The sequence below is a fragment of the Pseudopodoces humilis genome, chromosome 16 (genome assembly GCF_049639895.1).
Source record: "Pseudopodoces humilis isolate 2021_Gansu_Grassland_sample_001 chromosome 16, ASM4963989v1, whole genome shotgun sequence".
Taxonomy (NCBI): Eukaryota; Metazoa; Chordata; class Aves; order Passeriformes; family Paridae; genus Pseudopodoces; species Pseudopodoces humilis.
Genome location: NC_142215.1, coordinates 2956139 through 2982256, shown reverse-complemented (window position 1 = coordinate 2982256; position 26118 = coordinate 2956139). Strand labels below are relative to the sequence as shown.

The 26118-nt window shown below is 42.8% G+C and overlaps 1 protein-coding gene across 1 annotated transcript in view; it reads left to right on the top strand.

Moving 5' to 3' along the window:
- The window catches only part of ALDH1A3 (aldehyde dehydrogenase 1 family member A3), a 34068-nt gene extending 7950 nt beyond the window's left edge, over positions 1-26118 (top strand). The window contains exons 3-13 of the mRNA XM_005521621.3: positions 1017-1157; positions 3311-3440; positions 4654-4715; positions 7541-7669; positions 10029-10142; positions 12560-12662; positions 13634-13818; positions 18818-18982; positions 20527-20684; positions 22000-22074; positions 23434-26118. Coding sequence (XP_005521678.1) covers positions 1017-1157; positions 3311-3440; positions 4654-4715; positions 7541-7669; positions 10029-10142; positions 12560-12662; positions 13634-13818; positions 18818-18982; positions 20527-20684; positions 22000-22074; positions 23434-23506 — 1335 coding nt within the window. The 3' untranslated portion in view covers positions 23507-26118. The remainder of the gene's footprint in view (positions 1-1016; positions 1158-3310; positions 3441-4653; positions 4716-7540; positions 7670-10028; positions 10143-12559; positions 12663-13633; positions 13819-18817; positions 18983-20526; positions 20685-21999; positions 22075-23433) is intronic.

Below are 26118 nucleotides of genomic sequence, written 5' to 3'. Positions count from 1 at the left end.
GGGAAGAATGATCAAAATCTGACACCCTCCCTCCTTTCCCACCCTTTCAAGCCATATATTGCAGTGAGGTGCAAGTTCTCCATCAGCTGAAGTGAGGCTTGGTCTGTGCCAGACCTTACATACAGCAGGAGTCTGTCCAAAGCTTTATCAATGCTTGGGGTACAGCCTTGGCCTTGTGGATGTTAGTGGCAGTGTTTCCATAGATTCTGTTGGATTGGGAGCCCTTGGCTTCACTTTTTTAATCAATGTATCTGAGGTGAAGAGGGGAGTTCCAGGGCATAGTGTGGCCAGAGCAAATGCATGAAGCTCTGCGGGTCATGGTGTGGGAAGATAGGGAAACTTGTTCCCCATTTGGTTAGTAACTTTGTTAAACAGAGGTGGATTTGGTCCAGAAGATGATAAAGCTGTTGGGAGGTGAAGGGAGAATGGCACTAAGTGTGTGCAGGGAAATCTTTGTCATAGTACTGAACAGTGAAACCTTTCCCATCTGGTAGAAGTGTTCTGGGAATTTGTTCTAGGATCCAAGGGTGATTTTTAGTGTGTTAACTGCCTTGGCATGGGCTCTAGGGGAACTAGATGGTGGGATCTGAGCTGTAATTACTTCCCTGGGTAAAATCTTGATCTCATGGGGGATTTTCCTGCCCACACTTGTTTAGAGGAGGCTAATTCATGTAGGTCAGTGGCCTGTCATGATTCTTCATCCTCCCCCAGTGTCACATCCTGTATTGGCAGGAACATGATTCTGGATTATTTTATAAACAAGTCAGTTACATTAAATTACCCTTGAAAGACCCAATTGGTATTCAGACCTCAAGGTTGTTTATGAGCCCAGGCCAAACCTAAAACATATTCCCGGCTTGAATTCAAATGCAGGAGTGAAATGAAAGTGGTTTTGTTGGACAACTTGGGTTTGGCCACCACAGCATCAACTTGGAATCAGCCTGGGGGGGTGGTTCTGTGCCATTGTCCAGCTCCTTCCTTGTAACCTGAGGTTTTCTTGTGTTTGTGTTGTGTAGCCTGATGTGGATAATGCAGTGGAGGCAGCGAAGGCAGCATTCCAGAGAGGCTCTCCATGGAGACAGATGGATGCCCCGAGCAGAGGAAGACTCCTGCACAAACTGGCTGATCTCCTCGAGCGGGACAGAGTCATCCTGGCAGTGAGTACTGGGGGCAGTGATAAGCCAGCAACAGTAGGCTTATAACCCTGCTCCATCCATCTGGTGTATCCATACCTACCCAATATTTTTCTTATCTCCATTCATGAAGGGCAAAAGAGTCCATACAGGAGTCGTGGCTTTTTTCCTCTTTCTGCAGGATATTAGAGGTCTTAGAAGGCTCAGTTCTTTTACATAGTTGCCTTTTGTGGAACTTTAGCTAGTTATTGAAGTGATTAAATATATTAATACTTAAATTTTCAAAGCAGTATTTGTTGTTCTGCTTTAACAATCATTGATGTTTATAGCTGTCTCCCAGCTCTTATTAAAAAAAAACCAAACACACCAAAACAACCAAATCACACCAAACCACCACAGCTGACTCATTCTTTATTACAAAAATGCAGGTGGCTTTGATTCTGTGCAAATTCCTTCCCTTAAAATGCGAGGCTGGAAAGAGCATCTTTCTCTTGCTGGATACCATCCAAAGTTTAAAATGTGTGTAAGTGGGAACTGCTTCTTTCCCTATTGAACATACTGGCTCAGGAAAATTTCTCTATAACTGTGAAGCTGTATTAACTTGGACTTTTGCACTGGAGAAATACTGCTAATGATTCCATGATCCTGTCCTGGAGGAGTCCTGCTGATGCAGAACAAAGGGATAAGAACCTGAGCTAAAATGTGCTCAGCCTTTGGACTCTACAGGCCTTGCACATCTTTCCAAGTGATACCCACAGATCCTCAGCTTGGGGCTGCTGTCCATCCACACCTAAGCTCTTGGATCTGAGCACCTCTCCAGTTCAGTGCTGCACTTTTATCTTCAGGGAAAGGCATTGATGACATTCCATGCTGTCAGATGTGCAGGTAACTGAGCCAGTGTCCTGCTGAGGTCAGTGGGAACTGACACCCATGGGATGTGCTCAGAGCCTATATCTGTGTGATTATTTTGAGCTGGGCCTCTTTCCCCAACACAGTGTCTTTCAACCACATGACTGCTTTCAGTTTCAGCAGGGCAACCAAAACATTCAGTTCTGAACACAGTTGTGGGCAGCGAATAAGAGGGAGGAGAAAAAAAAAAATATATGTGTGTGTGAATAAACCCTATTAATTTTTTCTCACTTTTTGATGTGACTGGAGCACCCTCCTTTTCCTTTAACCAGAACAAACTTCAAGTTTTCTGCTGTCCTTCTGGTCTGGAAGGGCTTGTTTGGCATTGCTGTTTGCATTGCAGAAAACCAGCCCTGGCTGCCTTGGCTGTGTGCTAAGCAATGACTTATAAAAATCAGTTGTTTTAGCAGACATTCAGTGGATAACAATCCTCACCATTCCAAGGGGAATGTCTGAGTGCTGTTTGGACCCTAATGTCTGTGGAGGGTGACAGGGTATGACTTCATGTGTAAACAAAGATGTTTCAGTCTACCAAGGGATAGTATTTCCTTTATGGATGTGCTGGCCATTTGCACCAATATTCCATTTAATGACCTGAGCAGAGAACAAAGCATTCCCTGAGCTAATGTCCAGAACAGTGTGAAGGACACAGGCTCAGCCTGGACTTTCTTTAGAGCTGATCAGCACCACTGCAGCAACTTCTGCCTTTCCCTGGGCTCAGCATAGATGTGAGCCCAAAGGTTACTTTACCAGAACTCTGTAAAAAGTATGTTTATCATTGGGCAAAAGAGGCTTTTCAGAGGTCTGGTTTAGGCTTATGGAGTAGAAATATTAGGTTATTTTTTTCTAATTGAAGGAAAGTAGCTCTGCCTGATTTTGGTGACACCATCTGGACTCCAGAACATCTGTGTTGGAAGGTCAGTTAGGGTGAAGTCATGATGCTCACATTGTTTCTGACCAGTGCCCCAGACCCCAGCCCTGTATCCCACCCACACTCACCTTCTGGAGGCTTCTGGAAGGTGCTCTTTCAGCACAGCCCCTGAATAAAGCAACTCCTGTACACATCAGGGTTGCTGTCTGCTTTCCCTTCTTATTATTTATTATTTGTATTAACAAGCTCATTCTCTAAATGTAAGAGGAGGGAAGAACATTCCATGTCTTCAGAACAAGGCAGAATAAAGCTGAGAAAAGGGTTTTTTTAAGAGAGAAAAAACCCAAAACGTTCACTTGTCTGACAGTGCATGCAACTTGTTTTTTTTTTTTTTCAGACTCTAGAAACCATGGACACAGGAAAACCTTTCCTGCAGGCTTATTTCATTGACCTGGAAGGCTGTATAAAGACGCTCCGGTATTATGCTGGATGGGCTGATAAAATTCAGGGCAGAACTATTCCAGTGGGTGAGTACCTTCAGACCCAGTTTTAGAGCTGGGTTGGGATCAGGCTTGAGGTGGAAGGAGATCAATGGAAAGGCTGGCTTCTGAAAACCTGCAAAAATAGCCTGCACTTCTTTTCTATCTCAGGATGCATTTTAAGCAGATGTTTCAGTATTGAAACTAATGGGAGAATTTGGTTAATGCCTGGATAGATCTCTGGAAAATAATGTGTGGGCTTGTCTGTTGCTTTCTTAACAGAGAAACTTTTGGTCAGAGCAGTCACAGAGACAGAACGCTTTGGCCCAGGTATAGAAGTTCAAATATAGTTTTGGTGAGAATAAGTTAAGAGAATGGATGTCCTTGTGGCACAATGGGCAATATAATGTGTTTTCAAGTTTGGCCCTTTTTATCCTGCATGTGGGTGGTCACTGAGGCTGTGTGAAGGACAGATACTGTAGACAGAAATTAGTCACCAGAGGAAGGACTCTGGAGGGCTGAGCTCGTTCAGTCTGTGCAGACAGCAAAGGGAGCCATGTCAGTCCTATAAACTGGGATTTGTCACCCTCATTTAGAGTGGTGTAAAGCTTTGCTTGTCTGGACACTGCTTGTTTGTCCTGATTTGAAATCACTTAGAAAAAGCATCATTAGAAATGTTCTTGCTCTTGTTACATCTACCCAATGAAACTAGGTGTTCAGCAAGAATGAATTTGAGAGGCAAATGTTCTTCCTGCTTTCTCTTTGAAAGAGTAACAGCAGTATTTTAAGGTGAATGGTATTACTTTAGTTCCAGAGTTTCATCTTTTTATCATTTCTTTCCAGGAGCGCAATTCCTGTTATAATGAACAGGATTCCTGTATAAAATGGGTCTCTCTCAGGGAGACAAGTGCTTCGTGTTTTTCAGTAGGGCACCATCTGAATGAAATTTGTCTTCAGTTGTGATAGTTATCCTCCCCTCAGCCTCAACACAGGGAATTTACAGAGGGAACTGAACCCTGGTTTTAAAAGGTTCCTGTGTGACTGTGAGTGGTGTTTGACCTTCAAGCTGGTACAAGACCTGTACTCAGATCTTCATCTGCCTGGGATGTTCCAAAGACAGGAGTCAGGATGAACAGACACTGTGTTCTCTAACATGGGCTTAGTTCTGTCCCCAACCTGTTAGTGTGCAGTTGTCTCACACACTTTCTGCAAAAGTGAGGATTTTGACTATTTTGTCCCCTTTTACTCTCTTGTCTTGCAGATGAAGATTTTGTCTGTTTCACCCGGCACGAGCCGATGGGTGTCTGTGGAGCTATAACTCCAGTAAGTGACAGTGCTGGTGCCCTGCATATCCCATAGAACTGGAAATTCCATGTGCACTCCATCCTACCCTGCAGCCATTTGCTGCCTGCTTAAGCACAGCTGTTCTGCAGGGAACTCCCATCTCAGTGGCCTGATGTAGTTTCGTGTTTTACCCCCATGCCAATTGCTCTTGGCAACAGAAATGCTCTGCAGTGGAAGGGTGGGTCTCCTAATCAGATGCTCTGTTGCTCTCTGAGGCTGACACCAGTCATCAGAGACAAGTCAGAGCTCTGACTCTCACACTGCTGGGACAGCCATCTCATCATTAGGAGTGCTGGCTTTTTGCTGCCTTGTGCTGATGCATAGTTTTGAGTTTTAAATCATATCCATGATCAATTAATTATGTCTGGCTGTTCTCTGAGATTTCTGTGATTAAATCTCACTGAATAGTTTTCTTTTCCTTGAGGTCTCATTCTCTGCTGAGAGGACAGTGTGGCTAGCTCTTGGAATGCCTCCAGTGTTAGCATGTGTTGCTTGCTTTGTTTCAACAGAAAGCCAGGAAGACTTTACAGCTCATGGGAGACAGATTTTGTTCCTGTCTGGTTGTAAAATGCTTTGAATGTGATATTCTACAATTTGTGAGGCAAATGGTGCTGTGTCAAGATTCTGTTTGAATACAGCACCAAGTCTGACAGAGCTCAAGAAGTTTGGACAATGCTCTCAAACCTGTGGTAGGAGTCTTGGTGCTGTCCTGTGTAGGTCCAGGAGTTGGAATTGGATGATCCCAGTGGATCCCTTCCATCCAGGATGTTCTATGTTTATATGGTTCTTGGATCAATAAGAGTTCATGGAGGATTTTGACTTTTGAGATAAGGTTAAAGACTGAAAGAAATGCATGTGGGACACTGAATTTGCTAGACCCTGGGAATACCAGGTTTGGACCAGATCCAAAGATGTCTGGGGCAATTCTGCTTTTTCCTTCAGCAGGACTGAACTTATAACCCAGATGATAAGACATGGTCTCTTTGGCAGTATCAGGGTGAGGCAAAGTGGGAGGTTATCAAACATTTGTCTTGATGACTTCACAGCTTTTCTGGCTGAGCAAGCAATGTGACTGCAGGTGAGCAGAATTTATGACTTAAGATCAAAATCTCAGGTTCCTCACTCTGATCACCAGTTAAAAGGTATTTCCCTGTCACTCTCAGCCACCTTTGGCACTCAGAAGTGATTTGGAAATTATCCCTTTAAAAGCCTACATGCAGGATGCTTTGGAAGGCCGCTCTAGGGGACATAGTGGGATTTGTAAGACCTCTAGACCAGCAGTAAATACAACAAAGTATAGAACCAAATTTGACTTAAGTTCAACTTAAGACTTAACCTGTGTTTGTATAAAGAATGATTGGGGTCAACAAAACCACATCTGTCTTCAGTTTACTCAGAACAAATCTTCAGTTTTTTCCAGTTTGATCTTGATAACACCTCCAGCCTGTGGGCTGTGTACTTGATAGAAAAAGATTGTCACTGTTCTGGGTATGATTTCCTAGAGCAATTAACAGTCCTCCTTTTTTCCTATGGCTTGACTATATTTAAAGCAATGTTCTTAGCCAGAGAAGTTCTTAGGAATTTTAGCATATGGCTGATTTTTATCCCAAGGTGATATCATGAGGCAGCCCTGGAGTCCTTTACTGTTACTTTCACCAGCCACTCTGAAGCAGAAAGCTCCTAATGGGGCTATTTCATGCTCTGAAACTGTAGAAAAGTAGTGTAGGTGTAAATGGCTCAAGCTTCACAGTCAGACCTCCAAGAAAGCTTAGGAGAAAAAGACAAATGGGCAAATTATGGGATGTGGCCATTGCAGATCACTGAAATGGAACAGGTCTGGGAAAAAGGGTGAAGCAAGTTGAAGAATAACACTTGAGACTAAATTCTGCTTTGTCTCAGAGTTAGAATAGAACTCATGGCTCAAAAGCTACACTACTAATTTATTTGTAAGTGTGAATTTGTGGATTCCTGACATACTTGGCTGCTTTGTTGATAGCTGAAGGCCCTTGGCTTGAGTCTTGACAAGAAGTCCCCTTGCTGTTGGCCTGCTTCCATCATCCCTGAAGCAGCATTAATTATTTTTAATGAAGAAATCCTTTCTGCTGCCAAATGACCTTTCTGAGATTTAGTGTGAGCTAGATTTTCCACTTCTTACTTAGACTCCAAGATCCCCAAATACACATGACCATGAAAGAGATTAGCACAGAGAAAACTGATGTGGACTGGCTCCTAATTCCAAATTAGAAAACTAATTGGAAAGGAACAATTTACAGTATGAAAGGAGTATAAGACCTCCCCTAGATTTCCATGACTGAACAACTCACTGCACTTTTCTAGTTATAAAACCAGAACTGAATGATATTATATAACTCAGAGCTACTCAGCCAGTGCTTAACAGAGAAAAATTAGGTTTTCTTCAATGAGTAGTTGCATTCTGTAGTTCCCCACATACAGATGCTGTACAGAAGTGATGCATCAGAAAACGGTTTCCAACACAGTTTCTGTGAAGAGCCAAAATCCTACACAAAATGTGATCAAACTCCTTTAAAGAATGAGGTCACATAATGTAGAAGGTTGTCCAACTTACAGGATTAGTGTGAGGACTGCCAGCAATATCAGGGATCTCAGGGGGAAATCAAGGAAGTTATATTCCTTAGTCCAAGCAAACACAGTATTATAAACAGACTCTTCTCTTTGTGGCTTTCCTCCCAGTTCCTTTCTTCCCTGAGCTGGGAAAAGGCTGCGTGGAAGTGAGTAAGGTGACTGTGCCAGGCTGATCTGACCAGTGACTTGTATTCTTGCAGTGGAACTTCCCCCTGCTGATGCTGGTTTGGAAGATGGCACCAGCGCTGTGCTGTGGAAACACTCTGGTCATTAAACCAGCTGAACAAACTCCGCTCACGTCACTCTACATTGGCTCTCTGATCAAGGAGGTGAGGAAATCTGAACAGCCCCTCGAGGTTCTGTTCTCTTAAGGTCATAAGCAAGGCTGTATTTTGAATTGGCTTTCCAGATTTTTAGGTTTTAAAGAGTCTGAGCATAACAAACAGACTTCCAGCTTTAATAGCCTCACAAAGGAAAGTGAGAACAACCTCTGTCTTCAGTCTTTTTTTACAAAGGCCTTTGTGACTGGCTGGGAGGCGGTAAACGTTACAAAACCTGTGCATTTTTCTCCTTTCTCAGGAAGCTGCAGAGAGAAAAAATGATGCTTTTCTTCCCCCACCTTGTCTTCCCCTCTCCCAAATGAGGGCAAGACAACAGCTCAGTTTTATTAGACAATGAGACAAAAAGGAGTGTGATTAGAGAGCAGTGTTATGTTTGTTGTTTTTAAGTGGGATAATTCAACCAAGACAGAGTGCCCTGGGAAACAATTCCTTGTCATTTCTGTGGTTCATAGAACAATTTAGTTATGTCTGGCCTGTAAAGTCAACTGAAATAAAGGCAAGATGATAGGTTGGGATTTTAAAATGCTGGTTTAGGGCTTGTCAGTTAGGATCTTGTGTGCCAACAGATCTGTTAATTTTACAGAGAGGGTGGGAGGTGCACAGAACCTTCCAGCACTGTTCAGTATATCAGCTTCCTATAGCTATGGATGTGACTGACTGAGGAAAACTAAAGGAGTAATAAATGGGCTTTTGCCTCTCAGCTGGAAGTCTGTTTGTTATGCTCAGTCAAATGATGATTTTGTTCTTTCTTGGCTTAGCCTGGGAGAAAATAGAAAGATATGTTGATAATTGACACTTAGGGTTCTTCCATCAGGAAAGGAAGTGGAAAAATAATACCAGTTAAGTCTCCTACAGTTACTTGGCTTAATGAGATTACACAAGATGAGTGAGTGAGCACAAGGTGCAGTTGTCATGACTTCTAGTAAGCCCTGCCACACCACTTCTTTTTTTGACTCTGATAGGCAGCTCCCCAAACACAGGCCTAGCATTCCCCCCAAAAGAACACCATTCAGTTCTGGTAAAATTATTTTTTTTCAGCTGAAATTCTAAGCTTGCTGTTTCTCACAGTTGTCCTTAAAGGCAGAAGTGCGATTAGAGCAGAATAACTATTTGAAGATGCTCCTTTCTCCACCCAAAATTAGCTGAATTCTTTGCAGTTTTTCAGAAAAAATGAGGTAAAGTTTTTTGATTTTCATCTTTAAAAGGATATAGAAGATGTTACCACATGCACAGATCTATGTGTTACATTCAATGAAATAATTTCTGGCCAACCAAAATATTTTGGCTTTCATTTTTGCTGAAAAACTGAAAAAAACTTCTTGGCTCAGGGTGTTCTGAACCAATTTTTTGCTTCCTTGTGGCTTTGCTGCTGACTCCAAACACCATTACTTGCACAGTTTGACACGCAGTATTTGCTTGAAAACTCATTAGCCAAGATGCAAACTCCATTAAATGCACCTTTGTCATTGTCACATCCATAGAAGAAATGAGACTGCCCTTCCAATTAAAGAAAAGAAAAAATGGGGGAAAAAAAAGTCTTATGAGGATAATTTTTTTGCAAGACAGTACATGAGCAATTGCTTCATTTTTTCTCTATTAAAAAGAAATGGCATTTATTGAGATTTTGTATTAGAGTCATAGGAAATGAAGCAAATGGTTATATTCTGCAATTTCATCATTAGGAATTGCAGGGAAAACAACCTAGTGCTATTGGTAATAGGGGAAGGCTAGCTTAGAAGAGCAGTAATCCTTCAAACTCTTGTTTCAGGAAGTAAAACCAAACCAGTCAGTCCCTCAGTTCTCCTTGCGCTAGAATTTCACCTGAAGTTTTGCCATTTGTCTGTTTTGGCAAAATTAGTAGTTGGCTAATCTATGTTGTAAATGTGGTGGAAACTTGCATAAGTCTCGTTACCATCTGCTTTTGTACTCCTGTTTTATTAGCCCCATCATCTAGTGAGGTTTTACTGACTTCTTAATCCCCCTGGTCCCTGAAGAACCACAAATGTCAACCTTTGTTCAAAACAAACTTTCATTCATTTACCCCTTGGCTGCAGCTGCACTGCAGTAGCTGGAGGCCAAGTTTGGCTGAAAGACTCACTCTCTTTTGACTTGAAACTGGGACTTCTCCAAGAATTCTTACTGAAACTTGGCATTTCCTAAGCATGGCTGTTAGCTTCACCCACATCTACTCCAGCTGGTAGCATGCAGCCATATTACTGGAAAGTCTGGAAAACAGGGATGTATCTGGTAAGAGCTCAGAGGACTATAGTACAACTAATCCAGGCTTCCTGAGAAATGAGCTGTGCTCTCAAATTCTCTACGGAGCTGGTTTTAATCTCTGTTTCAGGTGGGTTTCCCTCCAGGTGTGGTGAACATTGTGCCAGGCTATGGCCCCACAGCTGGAGCTGCAATTTCTACCCATGACAGCATTGATAAAATTGCTTTTACTGGATCAACCAAGGTAGGTGATGGATTTCTCAAATATATCTGCTGTTTCTCTTTGCATTCTCTTGTAAACTGTCATCCATACAAGACTAGACCTATGAAAGGTCAGTGATATCTGTATAACCAACACTTCTTCCATCACATTCCACATGACAGGATTTCTCAGAAGTGTTTGGTATCTGTCTAATTCAGATCCTTGTGCTTGTAATAACCCCACATCTCTGAAAGCTGGGTTTTGCCAAACCACCACATTTCTGTAAGAACTTAGGTGCTCTGACATAAGGCAAGGCAGTCTACAGGGCAGGCTGGCAGCGACTTAACATCATGTCATTGACCCGATGGAGCTTCTGGGCATGTTTGCCTGCCAGTCCTGCCCTGCAACTGGAAAACATGTCAGTCAGAGCCCTGAACAATTCTTCCTTGGCTTTAGTTACCTCTGAGGAACTAGGACTTAAATAAAAGCATGGCTTCATGCCCAAGGCCTTCTCTGCTGACGTGGAGGGGATTAACATTTGAGCTTCGTTCTGAGACCTGCACAGTAAAGCACCTTCTATTTAGTTTTTTTTTCCTGTAAATAGATGTGTCTGGCTTGTTTATGAGAAGGGTGGCCACAAGAACCCTGCACTATCAATCACCTACAGCCATCCTCTTCCATGCCTACATGGGAAAAGTGTATATGGCTTGGCCAAGACCATGGAATTGAGCACAGCTGAGACATACAAACAAATCTGACTGCAGTAATCACTGCTGAAAATTCTCAAACAAAAGCTTGCTTAGAAAAGTGAACACTTTTCCACTGACTGCTTTAGATGTTTCTTGCAGTAGATCTGCACCTCCAGAATGCAGGCAGTGTCCAAAGAATGGAAATGCTTATAACCAGTGGGGGCAGCTGAAGCAAATTCAGTCTTACTTCTTTGAGGAACACTATTCTTGATGAGCATTTGCTGAATTCATCCATTCTTATGTCTGCCCTCGTAATTACAGAGTGTGATGTGAATGTATAATGATGACAAATTACCTTGAAAGGTATTCTTGGTCGGGAAAGGTAACGCCAAACACTCAAAAGCTGCAGCATTTACCAACACTACCATCTAGTGGCTTTGTGTACATCCTGTGCTTATCCCATAGGAAAAGGTGTGCTAAGCCTCTGTTTCTGTACAGGGATCATGGGAACAAACAGAACACAGAATAAAGTATAAGTTCACAGCGAGCTTTTATTTTCTTCATAGCTGATCTAATCTTGGAGTTTACTTAGTTACATGCTTCTCTCCAAATCCTAGATGAAAAACTTTTAGCCCACATGAGACATTAGCTGTGTGAAAACAATAGAGCTTATAGACTCATCCAGCCCACATGGATCTGTTTGGGTTTTTAATGAAAAAGGAGTATCCAGTGGATTAGTGGCAGAAGGAAAATCTCAGCTGCTGGAGCCTGTAGGCAAAAAACTCCTGTAGACACTGCTTGTCTCCTAATCCATGGGTGTGCAGGAAACACCAAGGGAGACAGATCCTTTCCTAATGCATGTGTAATTTAGAAGTGTTTTCTTCCCCCTCCACCCATCTGTGAGTTCAGCTGCATCTTTGCAGCATTTTGCAGCACAGTGCTACTGTTTCTGAGCCAGGAAGTGAAGTTAATTCAAAATATATTTTGACTTCATTATTAAACCCCAGTTTAGGCTCAGTGCCAGCTTGGAATTACTGATCTTAAGCTCCATGAGAATTTTTCCATATAGATCTCTTCTCTTAGGTTATTAACTTGCTTCTCTTTGGCCAGCCAGCCTGCAGTAATGCCTTTTGCAAAGCTAGGATGCATCACTTATTTCTGCTGTCTCTAGAGCTAAGCTCTGAGTGACTAGAGGTGATCTCTCTTAAGTTCAGGAGTCATGCTCGAGTAACAAGGGCAAACCATGAGAAATGCAGACCTGTGATTGCCAGACAGCTGCCCCATGCTTTCCTTCCTCACAGTTCCACTCCAGGGCAAAAGTAGTTTTAGTCAGAAATAAAGGTAAGATTTCCATGTGCAAAGGTAAGATACAAGAAAACAGCTGTAATATGAGCAAATTCAAATATTACATCACTCTGAAGAAATTAACCTGCCCTAGCAACTAAAGGTCCCTCCAAAATAGTTTTCATTCATGCTGTTTCTAACAAAATTAGATTACTGAATTCTGAAACTAGAGTAAATCCTTCCCTTCAGGATACAGGTGTAGCTCTCCCACGCAGCCTGTTCTTTCAGACTTGCCTAAACCAATTCTTAATTCTGGGGCTGGTTTTGACCCAACACATCACAGCAGTAGGAAACTCAAACCATTTCAGGCTGCTCTCCCTGACCTCTACCTGCTTCAGTTGCCACCCAGGCTCTTCCACCCTTGTTGGAATCACACTCAAGATTTTTAGGGGAACAACTCATCTCCTCTTTATCTCACTGATACAGGTTGGAAAACTGATCAAAGAAGCTGCTTCTAAGAGCAACCTCAAAAGGGTGACGTTAGAACTGGGAGGGAAAAACCCCTGCATTGTGTGTGCAGATGCAGACTGTGAGTATGGGCTACTGGGTGTGTTTGCTGTAAGAGGATTGAGGGTGCTGGGGTTTGTGTGTCTCTGCTGTCCTCTGGCAGCTCACAGGGCTGGTGTTTCCACCCCAAAGGCTGGAGGAAGCATCTGTCCAAGGGCAGGATATAGTTCTGCATTCCTGAAGCTCTTCCCCAGCATGGGCATCATTCCCATGGCCCATGTTGCCTTCCCTGGGGATGGCTGCAGTTGTAGTTAAATCTTGCACTTGTGTGTTTGCTGTTTGTGGGCTTTCTCTTTGGCTGGCAGTTCTGCAGAGCCTGAGCCAAGCACTGAGGAAAAGAGTTTTCTGCAAAGCAGCCCCTCTGCAGGAATTCCTGTGACAGGGGAATTTTGTAGGACCTGATCTAATCCAGCCTTCATCTCTATCCTGGTGGTCTGCAGGGCTCATTTTGTGTGTTTCATTGCAATTTTGTTATATCACTTAGACCTCTGAGTGATGTGACCTCTGACCACCAAAATGGTTGGAAAATCCTATTTGGCTTCAGGAAAATCCTTTCCAGTCCTGCAAAGCACAGGCTGAAAATCAGAGGTATTTGTGCCAGCTGCTAATAGTGAGCATTGCGAGGAGCTGGCCAAAGCTGGCATGCTGCTTTCTGAACAGTCACAAATGAAACTTGTCTTTAAGAACCAATGCATGGTATTAAGAATTCCCACAGCAAGAAAACCTGGTCACTGCCTTCAGTGAGTCCTTACGAGGAAAGTATCAGGAACTATGGCCAGCTAGACCTCAAGACAAAAGACAGGAAGGGAGATGGATACAATAAAAGATCTGGTTTGGGGGCACTGGGGCCCTGTGAGTGCCTTCTATGGGTGTGGACCATGGTCAGCATTTTTTAAGGAGGTTTTCCAAAGAGAAAGGAAAACAAGTCTGGAAACCCTGGAATGCTGAAACTGTTCATGTGGTAACACTTTTCCCTCCTGGGTCATCTCGCAGTGGACTTGGCAGTGGAATGTGCCCACCAAGGCGTGTTCTTCAACCAGGGGCAGTGCTGCACAGCTGCCTCCCGTGTCTTTGTGGAGGAGCAGATCTACCCCGAGTTCGTCAAGCGCAGTGTGGAGTTTGCCAAGAAGAGACTGGTTGGAGACCCCTTTGATGCCAGAACTGAACAAGGGCCCCAGGTAACTGTGTGTCTGAAAGCAGTTGTTGTTTGGTTTTTGGTTGTGGTTTTGTTTAATTTTCCTTGTGTAAATATTATCCTTACGGATGCGGTCCCAGCAGAAGTGCCGAGGGGTGAGTAATGTATCGTGGCTTTATTTTTTCTCTCTATTTTAAATATCAATTAATCACAACTGTTGAAATGTTATGTTGTAATTTTTTAAAAAAACACAAATGTATTTAATTGTGTTCTTATCCAGCTTTATGGAAGGGCTTGTCTCCCTGGTACAGTAACACAAAGCATGTTGCAGTGAGCCATAGCTCTGTGCAGAAGAGTGCAGCTAAATGGCTATTCAGCTCCTTTGGCTGTGTGGGTGATGACAAGTAGTTAGAGCCCAGAGAATCCTGAGTCCTCACTTTCCCTCTCCTCCTCTGCTGCCTTTCTGATCCTTTGGAGAAGTTTCAGCTGAATTAGGAGGAAGAAACATGCCAAACTGCTGTCAGAACCAGCCTCCTCAATACTTCCAGAGCCTTCCTCTTAGTTTTTCCTTTTGAGGCAATCTGAGTTGTGCTGGAGAGCTCTGGGGGAAGATGATCCTTAGGTCAGATCTTCTAACAGGCCCACTGCTTGGTACCAAAAATAAAGCAAGGCTCCCAGAAACCTATAGCCAAGGCCTCTTTTACTCAGTGCTGCACTGTGGGTTTTTCTTCCTTGATGCTGTCTGTGTAGGATCTTTCAGAGAAGGGGTGGCTCTGAGGACATCTGCCTCTCCTTATCTGGATCTGAATCTGCACGATTGACACGTGGCAAAACCTCATTTCTTGCCCTCCTGCATGGGGAATAAGATGATGTACATGCCCTGCTCATGCTGAGGCTGCATCTAGCCCTATAACTTGCCTAGGGATTTCAAACTGCTCAGGACTCTTAGGAAAAGAATCCCATGCTGAGACTTGCTCCATCAGATTGAATCAAACACTGATTTCATGAGAACAGCTCCTGAATCTATTCAGTTGTGAGTTTTAAAGGGTGAAACACCCTGCAGTGATTGGAGCATGTTGAACTGGGCTTGTTTAGTGTTGTTTAGTGCTTTAGTGTTCATCAGTGTTCTCAGCTCTTGCCAGGCTGTTGGAGCACTTCCAGGGTGCACCATGGCCCAGCTCCATCTTCTGGGATCACTGATGTGACTTAAGGCAGACCCTTTGCATACGTTAATTACCCCCTGTAATTAAGGGCAACAGCAAGTTGGAATAGCACTGTCTTGTCAGATTTTAACTGTGGTCCATCTGTCCTTTTTTCCTGCTCTGGCTTACCTGTTGTAGGAGAGAGAGAGCACACCCACACACACCTGAACTTATGTATGCAACTGTCAAAGCCAGGATGGGAAGGTGTTGAGGGAGTGGGAGGAAACTGTAAATCCCAAAACTTTTATGTGGTTGCCAGTTCAAAGAACCACCTCTTCCTCTGCAGCTTTGGCTCCTCACTCTCTGGAGCCTATGTTGTGGGCACATACAGAAACTTAAGCAGAGGAGAGAAATGATGCAGTGTCACAAGGACTTAAAAATACCTCTGAAAGTAGCAAAAATTTGTGCCTGTCCACAAGCTATTCTTCAAATGTGAAGCTTCCAGGTAATTTCTTCCTTCCTGTTCCTGAAGTAACCTGTGAGGTTTTTTTAATCTTGAACTGATGGATAAGAGAAGAATCACCAGGAAAAATAATTTGTCTTCTTAATCTGTCCTCATCAGATATTTTGGACCCAGCCTGTTGCTTTTATTCTCCTTTGGTGTGAGTCAGGGTGAGCATATACAACAGCATTACAGCAGTGATCCCCATTGTGAGTTGGTCACTGGCTTAGAAGCCAACAGGGGGAAGGGGTTGAAGCCAACCTTCAGGCAGACAGTCGTTGTAGCTCATGATCTCTCTGGTCCTGCATCAGCTGTAGGTGATGATAACCCTGTTCCACAGGAACTTGAAGTTGATATATGCTAGTCCTGCAAAAGTGGTCCCATGTGCAGTTATTTGTTCCTACATTGCACTTCAGTAGATCAGGGAACTGGCTGTTTCAGGTCTAATCCAGCCTTTTTGGAAGTGAGGAAGAAAAGTTTTACACAGGGCAGTCCCCTGATGTGGATCACTGTTCACTGGCATGGATGCTCATGGCATGGCAGTGGGGAAAAGACTGTCAGCTGCAGTATTGGGTTATGCTGATATAAACTGTACTGCTGTGATTAAAATTAGGTCAACTTTAAACAGCATTAAATTTAGACAGAAATGAAGCATGCTTCTGATGAGACTTCTCCAAAACTCACATGTGTCTGGCAGTGCTGACTGGCTGGGATTCAAAGGACACCACAAGAAACCTGAGGGGTGATCAGGACTGTTTGAGCAGAGTGCCAACCTCAAATGCAGACCAAGGGCAGTTTTGAACTTTGAAATCCTGGGAGCTGTATCACAGGAAGCAATAAAATAAATCTGCACAGATGGCAAACTGGTTAACCAGTGCATTATACAGCTGTGAACAGCAAACTGCATTAGATGAGACTGACATCCTGGGGCACTAGAACAGGGATTAGATTAGAACAAGACTAGAGTAGTTTTGTTATTTTAGAACTCTAAATACTGGGATTTGTGGACTGCAAGACCTAGTCTACAGAAATAAAACTAGCACTAATTGTGGCACTTGTTAGCCAGTGATTATGCAGCCCAAAACTTATAATTTGATTTATAAGATGGTGAATATTTTCCTTATACTGTAGACATGCACTTTAGGATTAAAGTGTGAAAATTAAACATTTAAGTAGAAAGGGTTGTGTCCAACAGTCTGTTGGACCCAGTTGTGGTCTATTTTGTAGGATTACAAATACTAGGTTTACACATGGGAAAAATTCTCCTTGTGGTCTTGACTGAAATGAAGCAAGAGATGAAGATTTGGGGGTTCCCAGATTTTCAGTATTGCAGTGATCCTTAGAAGCTCCCTTCTCTATTGAATTAGATGAATAAATAGTAGAATTTACTTTACCAGATCATGTGTTTTTAATAGAATTCAATGCTTGAACCATAAATAATAGTGGAGTAGGGGACAGAATTTAAACAAGCCTTGCAAGCTCTAGTTACAATGACAAACAGTTCCACCCTTGCATGTCATTTTTACAAATGTTTTCTTTCCCCAGTGTCTTTTCATCTAACTGTAGTTTGCCTTGCAACAAGTTACAGCTGTATAAATATCCTTGTTTTGTTTTCTGTGATGTGAAGTGGATGGACTGGATTGGTCTGGATCACAGACATGCCAGCATGGAAAGCACTTGCAGATATTTTCAAATTATTTACACTTAGCAGCTAAGCAACCAGACAAATAGACAATGTGTATGACACCTGCCAAACTCAGTGTGACACTGTATCTTCCAGGAGGGCACACATTTCCTTGGGCAGTAGCATGAATTGTGTCTTTGGGTAGCACCTTAACACATGAGAGAACACAAGCACTTAAAACATGCTACACACACATCTGTTTGCCTGGAGATGTGCTGGGCTCTGTTTCCACTGTGTACCAGAAGTACCCCAAGGACACCCTCCTGCAGCTTTGATATTTGTCTAAAAGCATGAAAACTTGGATTGTGTGTGGCCAGGATTAACTAGGGACAGGATATAGTCTGTAATCTGGAGGAGTCAAGTGTGGAACACTCCGTGTAAACAGTCCCAACTGGCAACTGGCCCTGCTGAAATAAAACCAGATGCCTAGGGAGGGGGATTGAGCCAGAACAAGCATCTGGAGATACCTGGCAATCAGAATAACCCCCCAGGCTTCCAGGACACCTTGTACCAGTGGGTGGAGTCTTTTCTTTAGTCACCTCAATAAATTTTTTCAGCTTTTTGTTGAGTTTTTTCTTTTTAAAAACATATCTGTAACTCTTTTACCATCTCCAGCATGCTGTCGTGAGAAGTTTCCTCTCTTAATTCCACATCATGTCAAGAGCCAGGTGTGTTTGTTTGAAACCTGCAGTTCTGCAGCCCACTGCTGCACAGGTGGAGCATGGAAGAAGGATCAGCAGTGATTGGAAGTACTGTGGGCTTCTGCACCTCTTGCCAGCACAGGACACACTCTGCTTGTGGAGTACATGATGTGTCCTCCAAGTCCTGGTGCAGCTGTGCAGCTTCAGGGTCCTGTCACTGGACTGGCCTTTCCCCACCCCCTACAGAAATCTCTGGTTAAAGGCTGACAGCAACGCTCACTATTTGAGATTGCTTCATATTTAGGAGGGGGAGTTAAAAAAGGTAGTTAAAAGTGAGGATATGGTTCCCAGTGCAGAGAAGAAAAAATGCAGGATTATACCAGTCTCTAAGAACTGTGAAAAATTACTCTGATTTTAAAAAACAAGGCTTTGGTGCAGCAGTTGTTGTGAAGTCACCTCCACCAACTGGGCCTATATTTGAGGCTGTTCATGTAGTGTGCACTGTGGAAGGAGGTGGAGGCAGAGCTCTCTGGGTTCTTCCAGCTAGGGACGGAGAGCTGTAGGTGAAGCTGAGTTACTAACTCAGCAACATTGAGTTAATAACTCTTTTATCCAGGGCCTCCCTCTCCTGTACTGATTCTGTTGCTGGTCAGATCCCTTATGAGCTTTCCAGTCCATCTCAGGCTGTTCTCATACTGCTACTGAGATAAACCAGTGCTTGGAAAAGGCCAGCAAATCCCAGAGCTCGAGTGAGGTGAGCTGTGGGAGCACATATCCAGGACAGAGGGAGGAAGAGAAAGTGGGGAGAACTCTCCATGTGGCAGCCAACTATTAGATCGGATGAAACTGTCACATGTCACCTCACCTTCTGTTTTCTGTGGCTCAGAGCTATGCCCATGGCCTGTCTTTCTCCCTGTTCATTGCCTGGCTGCCACATCCTAAACTGACCTGTAAACTGACCCAGTTTGACAGTGCCCTGCAAACATGCCCCTGGGCCACATTCCATGACTCCTCTCTGGAACCATGATAATAAAGATACTGCTGTTTGTTTATTTTCCTTTTGTGTCTGACAGATTGACCAAAAACAGTTTGATAAAATCCTGGAGCTGATAGAAAGTGGGAAGAAAGAAGGGGCTAAACTGGAGTGTGGTGGTCTTGCCATTGAAGACAGAGGCCTGTTTATAAAACCCACAGTGTTTTCAGAGGTCACTGACAACATGAGAATTGCCAAAGAAGAGGTACAGTACAATTGCCTAGAAAAATGCTGCTTCAGAATCAGAAATTGTGGTGAGGGAGGGGGTTCTGTCTGAATCCTTAATTTTAAATATAAATAACTGAGTAAAAATAACTGATGCTATGGAGGATGAAGCAATTATTTACCCTGTAATTGCCAGTGACAAGGGACAGTGTAATGTGTGTTCTTGTTCTACTGCTTTGTACAGAAGGGGTTGCTTTACTGCAGAAAGGTGGGAAAAGAACTCTGGGACCTGATGCTGGTAGTGAGCAAAGCAACAGCCACTGAAGTTCTCTGGAGCAGACTTAGCATCTGAAACAATCCCAGATTCCATTCTCATGGCAAAATCCCCTGAGACTGACTATTTCTTTCCTATATGAAAACATGGTCAAAGCCAGCAAAGTGCAGATCTAATACTCTGGCTTTCATTATTTATATGCAGAAATGTTGAACAAGCTGCATGTGATTAGATCCTGTGATATTCCTTTGAAATAGAAGTTAATCTACTTTTCATCATGTTCCCTAATGGAAAATAAGTAGTTGCCAAAGTCTAACTGGCATTTGTAGTTTATAGTTTAGCCTAGTGCTTTTTATGGGCCTGCTTGCTGTTCACTCCTGGCAAGATGTTTAAATGTCTCAGATCTGCCATAGAATCTCTAAGGAACCTGGGAAAGATATCAGTCAGGGCATGAGTTACATGCTAAAAATAGAGAAAAAAAGAGCTGAAAATCCCATGACAGACCTTTTCTTAATGAACTGACTCCAAATCCTAAGACATGATTCACAAAGCTTATCCAGTTCCATTCATTGGCAGTTTTGTTGCAAATGCATGTTCATCCTTTGCCTGGGATTGAGGTTCCACATAAGAGCCTGGATATCCCAAAACAAAGACATGTAGAAACCCTTGTATGAGCTTAAAAGTGGCCCAGATGAATCTGTATCTCACATTCAATGGGCTTTGTTGTGCTGTGAGAGCCTGCAGACCAAGAAAGGGCTCCACCTTTGATGCTGTACCTGATGAGAGACTCTACCCCAAAATTTGGGAAGCCTTCTGTATGACTGTTGCCTCTGCTGACAACCTGGAAAGCCAAGTTTGTGGTCAGACACAGATGTAGCTAATGCACTGCATGCAAATAAAATGCATAGAGTGACAAAAACAGGGTTAATACCAAGGAAGAAAACTTGCAGTCCTTGAAATAAATTAATTGTTACTTGAGTACACTCAGCTTCTGAGTTCAAAAGGAGAGTTGTAAATGGAGTGAGGATGAATCATTTGTAACTTGTCCAGATCTAACTCTGCTTATTTTGATTGTTACAGATGATCCATTACTTGTTGGATCTTAACATTTATTAACTACTACAGCACATCACAATGCTTCCTTTGAAGTTTAATTAGTAGTTTTTAAGATGCTCTATCAATGACCCCTAGAAGGCTAAGATACAAGATTTTAAATATATTATCCAAACAGAGCATCTGATTCTGATTACTTCAAAATTACCATGATTAGTAGATGCTTTCCTGCACTCAAGTTTAATTGATATGTGCAGATTTTTGGGCCAGTTCAGCCAATTATGAAGTTCAAGAGTATAGAAGAAGTGATAAGAAGAGCCAACAGCACCGAGTATGGACTCACGGCCGCGGTGTTCACCAAGAACCTGGACAGAGCCTTAACCCTGGCTTCAGCTCTGCAGTCAGGAACAGTCTGGTGAGCAGGCTGGGAACAGACAGTGGCCTGGGGCTTTGTTTCCTGGGAGGGGAGAGGGATTTAGGACTTGCAATCATGTTAGTAAGATAATAAAGTTGCTAATAAGGCTTTGGACTCTGTTCCTGTATGTGCTGTTCATTTAAGAGTTGAACTTCAAGATCCTTGTGGGTCCCCCAGCTCAGAATATCTGTGATTCTCTAAAAGCTGGAGGTAAGATGTATTAGTAGCCTGCCTAGTTCTTGATGTTCTGCTCAGAAGCAACATCCATTCCTCAAAATAAGGTGGTGAGGCCCAGACAGCATGTTGAGAAATGGACTGTTTTTTCCTTCAGTCAAGGTATTTCTTTGTTGGGGTTGTAGTAAGTTCGACAAAAAAGGGTGCCTTCCAAAACCCTGTATGTAGGAAAAAGCAATTCTCATGACCTTTACCCAGCACCAGATGGGATTTTGCTGCACAAACCAGTTTGGACAGTAGATGGCAACACACCACTGTCACAAAGAAAAGCAGCTTTTTTTTTTTTTTTTTTTTTTTTTTTTGCATACAAAATTTCTTATTTTATATTAGAATGGTTTTAAAGATGGAATCCTGATTTTTTTTCCCACTCAAGACAGGAAGTTGATCTTGTGTCTGATCCTGATGCAAAGGATTAATTTCAAGAGTTGGCACCAAAAGAATCAGCCTTAAATATTTACATAAAAATGGGATGTTGGGCTTTGAAGGGTACATGTGCTGAACACACATGGAGGTGCACACCTACAGCAAAAGCCATACCTGTGCTGTGTGACCTTCACTCATTTGATCTTAATGAGATGCTGGGGAAGTGTCTGCATCAGCTTTTTCTACCAAGTATCTGTAGAAATGGGCCCAGTGCTTTTATTTTACTGTGACACAGTTGTCTGATACAGTCCAAATGTTTTCTCTACCTGGAAGGGGATGCTAGGGCCTCATTGTGAGTGTTTAGACAGCTTTCTGAGTAAACATGTTCATTTCAAAATGTGCTTAATAAATTAGGGAGTAGCTTGGACTATTTATTTAAATCATGACTCTGAATATGACAAATTCTAGCTCAAGCATGAATGTCTTTGCTATTAGAGGACATGAAGTGAGATGTAGGTCAGACTGAGAACTACTCAGATGTTTTCTGTTTCTGCAGCAAAAGAAGATTTTATTGCAAAAATCTGATTACTCAAGTGACTGAATTGTATGAAAGAGAAAATGGGGAGATTTCAGCCTTTTATTGTATTGTTGCTGTTGTCATCATCTTGCTTTTCCTTGGTATTGAATTGTCTTTTTAAAATTGATGTTTTTATTATAGGATCAACTGTCACAATGCGCTCTATGCTCAGGCTCCTTTTGGTGGCTTTAAAATGTCAGGCAATGGCAGAGAACTGTAAGTTTTGCTCAATATTTTGTTTCTGTGTGGGTGGTGAATGCAATAACATTTGTGACTGTGAAAGCACTGTTGAATTTGCTTTTAAAGTTTAATCAGGCTTGCAGTATGCTCCATAGGGAGGTGCTAAGCCAGTAGAGCGTGGATGTAAAGCACTCCTTTAGGAGCACCTTCATCTGCTTTATAAGCTTTTAATAGTTCCAGTTCAGTCAAGTCCACTTGGAAGCACTTTTCCATACTAGTTAGATTTTTAAATGAAGGGAGAAGTAAGGCACCATGGCTGGGGACACTGGTATCCACCCCAAAACTGCTCCATCTTTCCATGGTGGTGTCTGTGCCTCTCTTGGCTGCTGTATCATTGCTCCTTGTTCAAGTGGGAAGGAATGATCTCCCAAACCATTTTACATCCCCCCCTTCCAAGGTTGCTGCTAAATTACAGAAGAACCCTCTGTCCCTCTTCCCCAGCCTGGTCTGTTACAGTGGGACTCCCAGATACTTCTGTTCTTAATAGTTACTAAAGCTGAAATTTTTAAGCCAAGGTCACCCCATGAGTTAGACACAGAGCTGTGACATTGTCTTAAATCTTAGTTCTTGTATAGGAGACAGGTTTTCTTAGACCATTCAGCAGACTCCTCAGAGGAATCTAACAGAAATTTTCTTTCACAAGCCAGATTTAATCCCAGAAACCATTTCCAGTAACTGTTCTGGTACATCTGCTGCTCCGAGACATTCAGGTGCCTCATTTGCTAAGCACAGCAAATAAATGAATCCTCAGATGGGACACAGATATGTATTGAGACCTTATGGTTTGCTTTGCCTGACTGCCTGGCTAATTAAAGGATGTCAGAAGTTTCCCATGGGAAAGGCATGGGAACAGAGCCAGTTATCACCAACCAAGACATAATGCAGTGGTGGGCTCTCTCTCATCATTATGCATTTCTAGAGCAACTGTGCCCTCCTGATGATATGGTATCTTGTAGATAGAAGTTTTCTTTTGGTGAAAAAAGTAACTTTAATTGCTGTCTAAGAAACAATAACTGTGTGTACATGGCTGTCTCTTGTATGGCTTCTCACAGCAGCACACAGTTTGCACTAAGCAGAGTCAAAAGTGTCATCTTGAGGGTTACAGTGACCAAAGCATTCTGTGTTTCTTTCACAACAGGATGTAATTGTATGTACTTATGTCCATGTACTTGGTGGTTATTAGAAGTGGTGGGAAAAGTGGATAGCTGGTGTAAATTGTTCAGATCTGGTTTTAATGACCTGATGTCAAAAATGCACGTGTGTACAACTCTCTCAGGGAAATACACATTAACATTCAACAACTGTTTGTCCCTTTCCTCTTCTTTTCTTTTGCAGTGGGGAATATGCTTTGGCAGAATACACCGAAGTGAAAACAGTCACCATTAAACTCTCCCAGAAGAGTCCATGAAAACAGGAGGCCTAAAATGCTGACACTCTGAATGTGACACATGGGGGACGTGTTCAGAGCAAGGGGGAGGGGAGGGGTGGGAAGGAAAATGGAAACACCTGTCTTTATTCCTCTAGAAACACTGAATCTACTGGACTCCATTTTGCCAACTGGCTCTTCAAAAACTGATTCACTGACCCTACTGGCAGTACACACTTGTACTCTACAAGTCCCTGGCTGTACATCTGCCTGCTTCCTGTGACTCAGACGCTGGTCAGTCACAGTGTTGGCAGGACATCTGCTTCCAAACTGTACCCCTGAAGGATGTGGACATCACTGGCATGTTAGAGAGACTGCTGGTACCATCAAAGGTACTGGCAAATACCTTCAGAGCCACTTGGGTTTCCCTTGGCAGAGATGGACTCGAGTGGTAAGGGTTAGAACAACTTGACTGGAGTTGGTGGAGTTTGTGTGAAGATTGCAGGTGGAGTTTGGAATGGGAGTGCAAGCTTTCATGGAAGGATCTGTAAGGAAGTTCTCTTTGAAAGAGCTATCATGGTCTCTAAAGATATGTGCATTCTCCATCCTGGTGATATTCTAGCCCTGAATGAGATTTGTGGGAGTTTCCTAGAGGACTCCTTTGGGGCCAGTATGTCACCCAACAGAGCCAGACTTTCAAGTGTCCTTGGAACCCGATGTTTGGGTGTGCACACACTACACATGCTGCAAATGCAAGTTCCTGACTTGCTGACTCTTCTGGCTCCCAGTGAGTCCCAGTTGTATCTCAAACCTTCACTACAGCACTTTTCTCAAGAGGATTTTGCACTGCACTTACCGTGGTGACATCGAGTTGGATGCTGAGCATGTAGCATGGTAGATATCCCACAGAAAACACCCCATACCAGTCCTGATCTGGGGGAGGGAGCAGAAGAGCTGCAGGAAACTATCCTAACTCTCTTTCTCTGCAACTTTCAGGCTTTTTGAACATCTCTTTGCTTTTTGAGCCAAGACTATTACTATGAGAGTAAAACTTACAAGCTCTTCACACTGCTTCTTTATCCTGTATGATTGTAGCTTAAAATACATTCCTGGAAGTGCAGTGTGAGAAGGCAGGGGCTCCCAAGGACACCTTGAGTGCTAAAGAGGAGGGTGTACAAGCCAGTTACAATGGAATAAGCTGTGGCTGGACTTCAGTCTGTCAGCAGCTTCTCAGCCATTGTCCCTGTGTGTGCTGTCATCTTGTGGCCAGCACAGAGTAGCTGATCCTTCCCTGAGAAAACTGCCTTGGGTTGTCCCTTGCTCACAGCTGTCCATGGAGTGGATGTCACACGTTCATGTCTTATCACCTCCTGCAGTAACTTCTTTGCATACCCAGACATTATTAGGAGATTAATTATTATGAGATTAATGACAAGCCACAGGCTACCTTCAGTTCCTGGGTTCACTGCTTTCCCTCCTCCTCTTCCCCTGACTCTGCTGGAGAACCCTGACAAAGGCACAGCCATGTCTGCAGGAGCTGTGAGTGTGCAAGAGTTAGTGGTGACAGCTTGTTAGGAAGTTCAGTGGTCTCTCTGGGATTGTCCTTTGAGAACAAACCCACCCAGGTTCCTTATGGCTTATCAGCAGATCTCCAGGGAGCACTGATAAGGATTGCTGCTCCAGATGTCAGAGCTTGAAGCAGAAATGCAGGTCTAACCTCTCTTCTCTGCTGCAAGCCAGGATTGACCCAGTACCTTCCTTTGCTCACTGATAGGCTCAGACAGCAACAAATTCTGTTGCATGAGTGGAGCTTTTTTTGGAGGAGGAAGGAAGGTGGGTGGCGATAAGTAAGGAAAGAAGTTTGCATGAGCCTAAACTTCCTTGTTAGTTGGTGAATGTTGAAATTGCACTTCAGCATCACTTCACTTCTGACATGACATACCTCCAACAGTATAAGCAGGAGCCTGTCCTCCCACAGGGTGTGAGGCAGGTAAATCTCCCCAGCTAGTGATGAAAATGTCCTCCCTTCCTCATGAAAGGCTAAATGGGATCATTGTAAATAAGCTTCTATTTTTGTAAGACACTTAAGAGTGCAAACATCTTCTCAGACAAACATTTTACTTTTGCCCCCCTAAGGGTTTCCTTGGGCTGCAGCCAGACAGTAGGGAGGTGAGGCAAACAGTAAAAGGCTGGCTATCTTGATATATCTGTATTTTCGATAAACAGTGGTGGAAACTGAAATAATCTGAAATTCTTTAAATCTTACTCCTCTGGCTTTATATATATGATATATATTTCACTATTTTTCCCCTTATCAAGTTTTTAAAAAGTCAATGTATCTCTTATTGTATAAATCAGGGTTTGACTCTACACACTGAATTTTCTAAGTTATATAACACTAGACACTAACTTTAAAATAACCCTTTAGAGGGTATATATATTCCTCCATTGCACAGTAAGGCTTTCATATGAGTACTAGTTGTTTTTTTAAAAGAAAAGAACTATATTTATAAATTAGGATACAGTTAATCTAATGTATTTTTATAGCTAAAGGTACATGAAAATGTTATGTTTAAACCTCATGTATATATTTAGACTATGGATATCTTTTTTGTAATAGTTCTTGTTCCAAATAAATGTTTAACTTTGTGAAA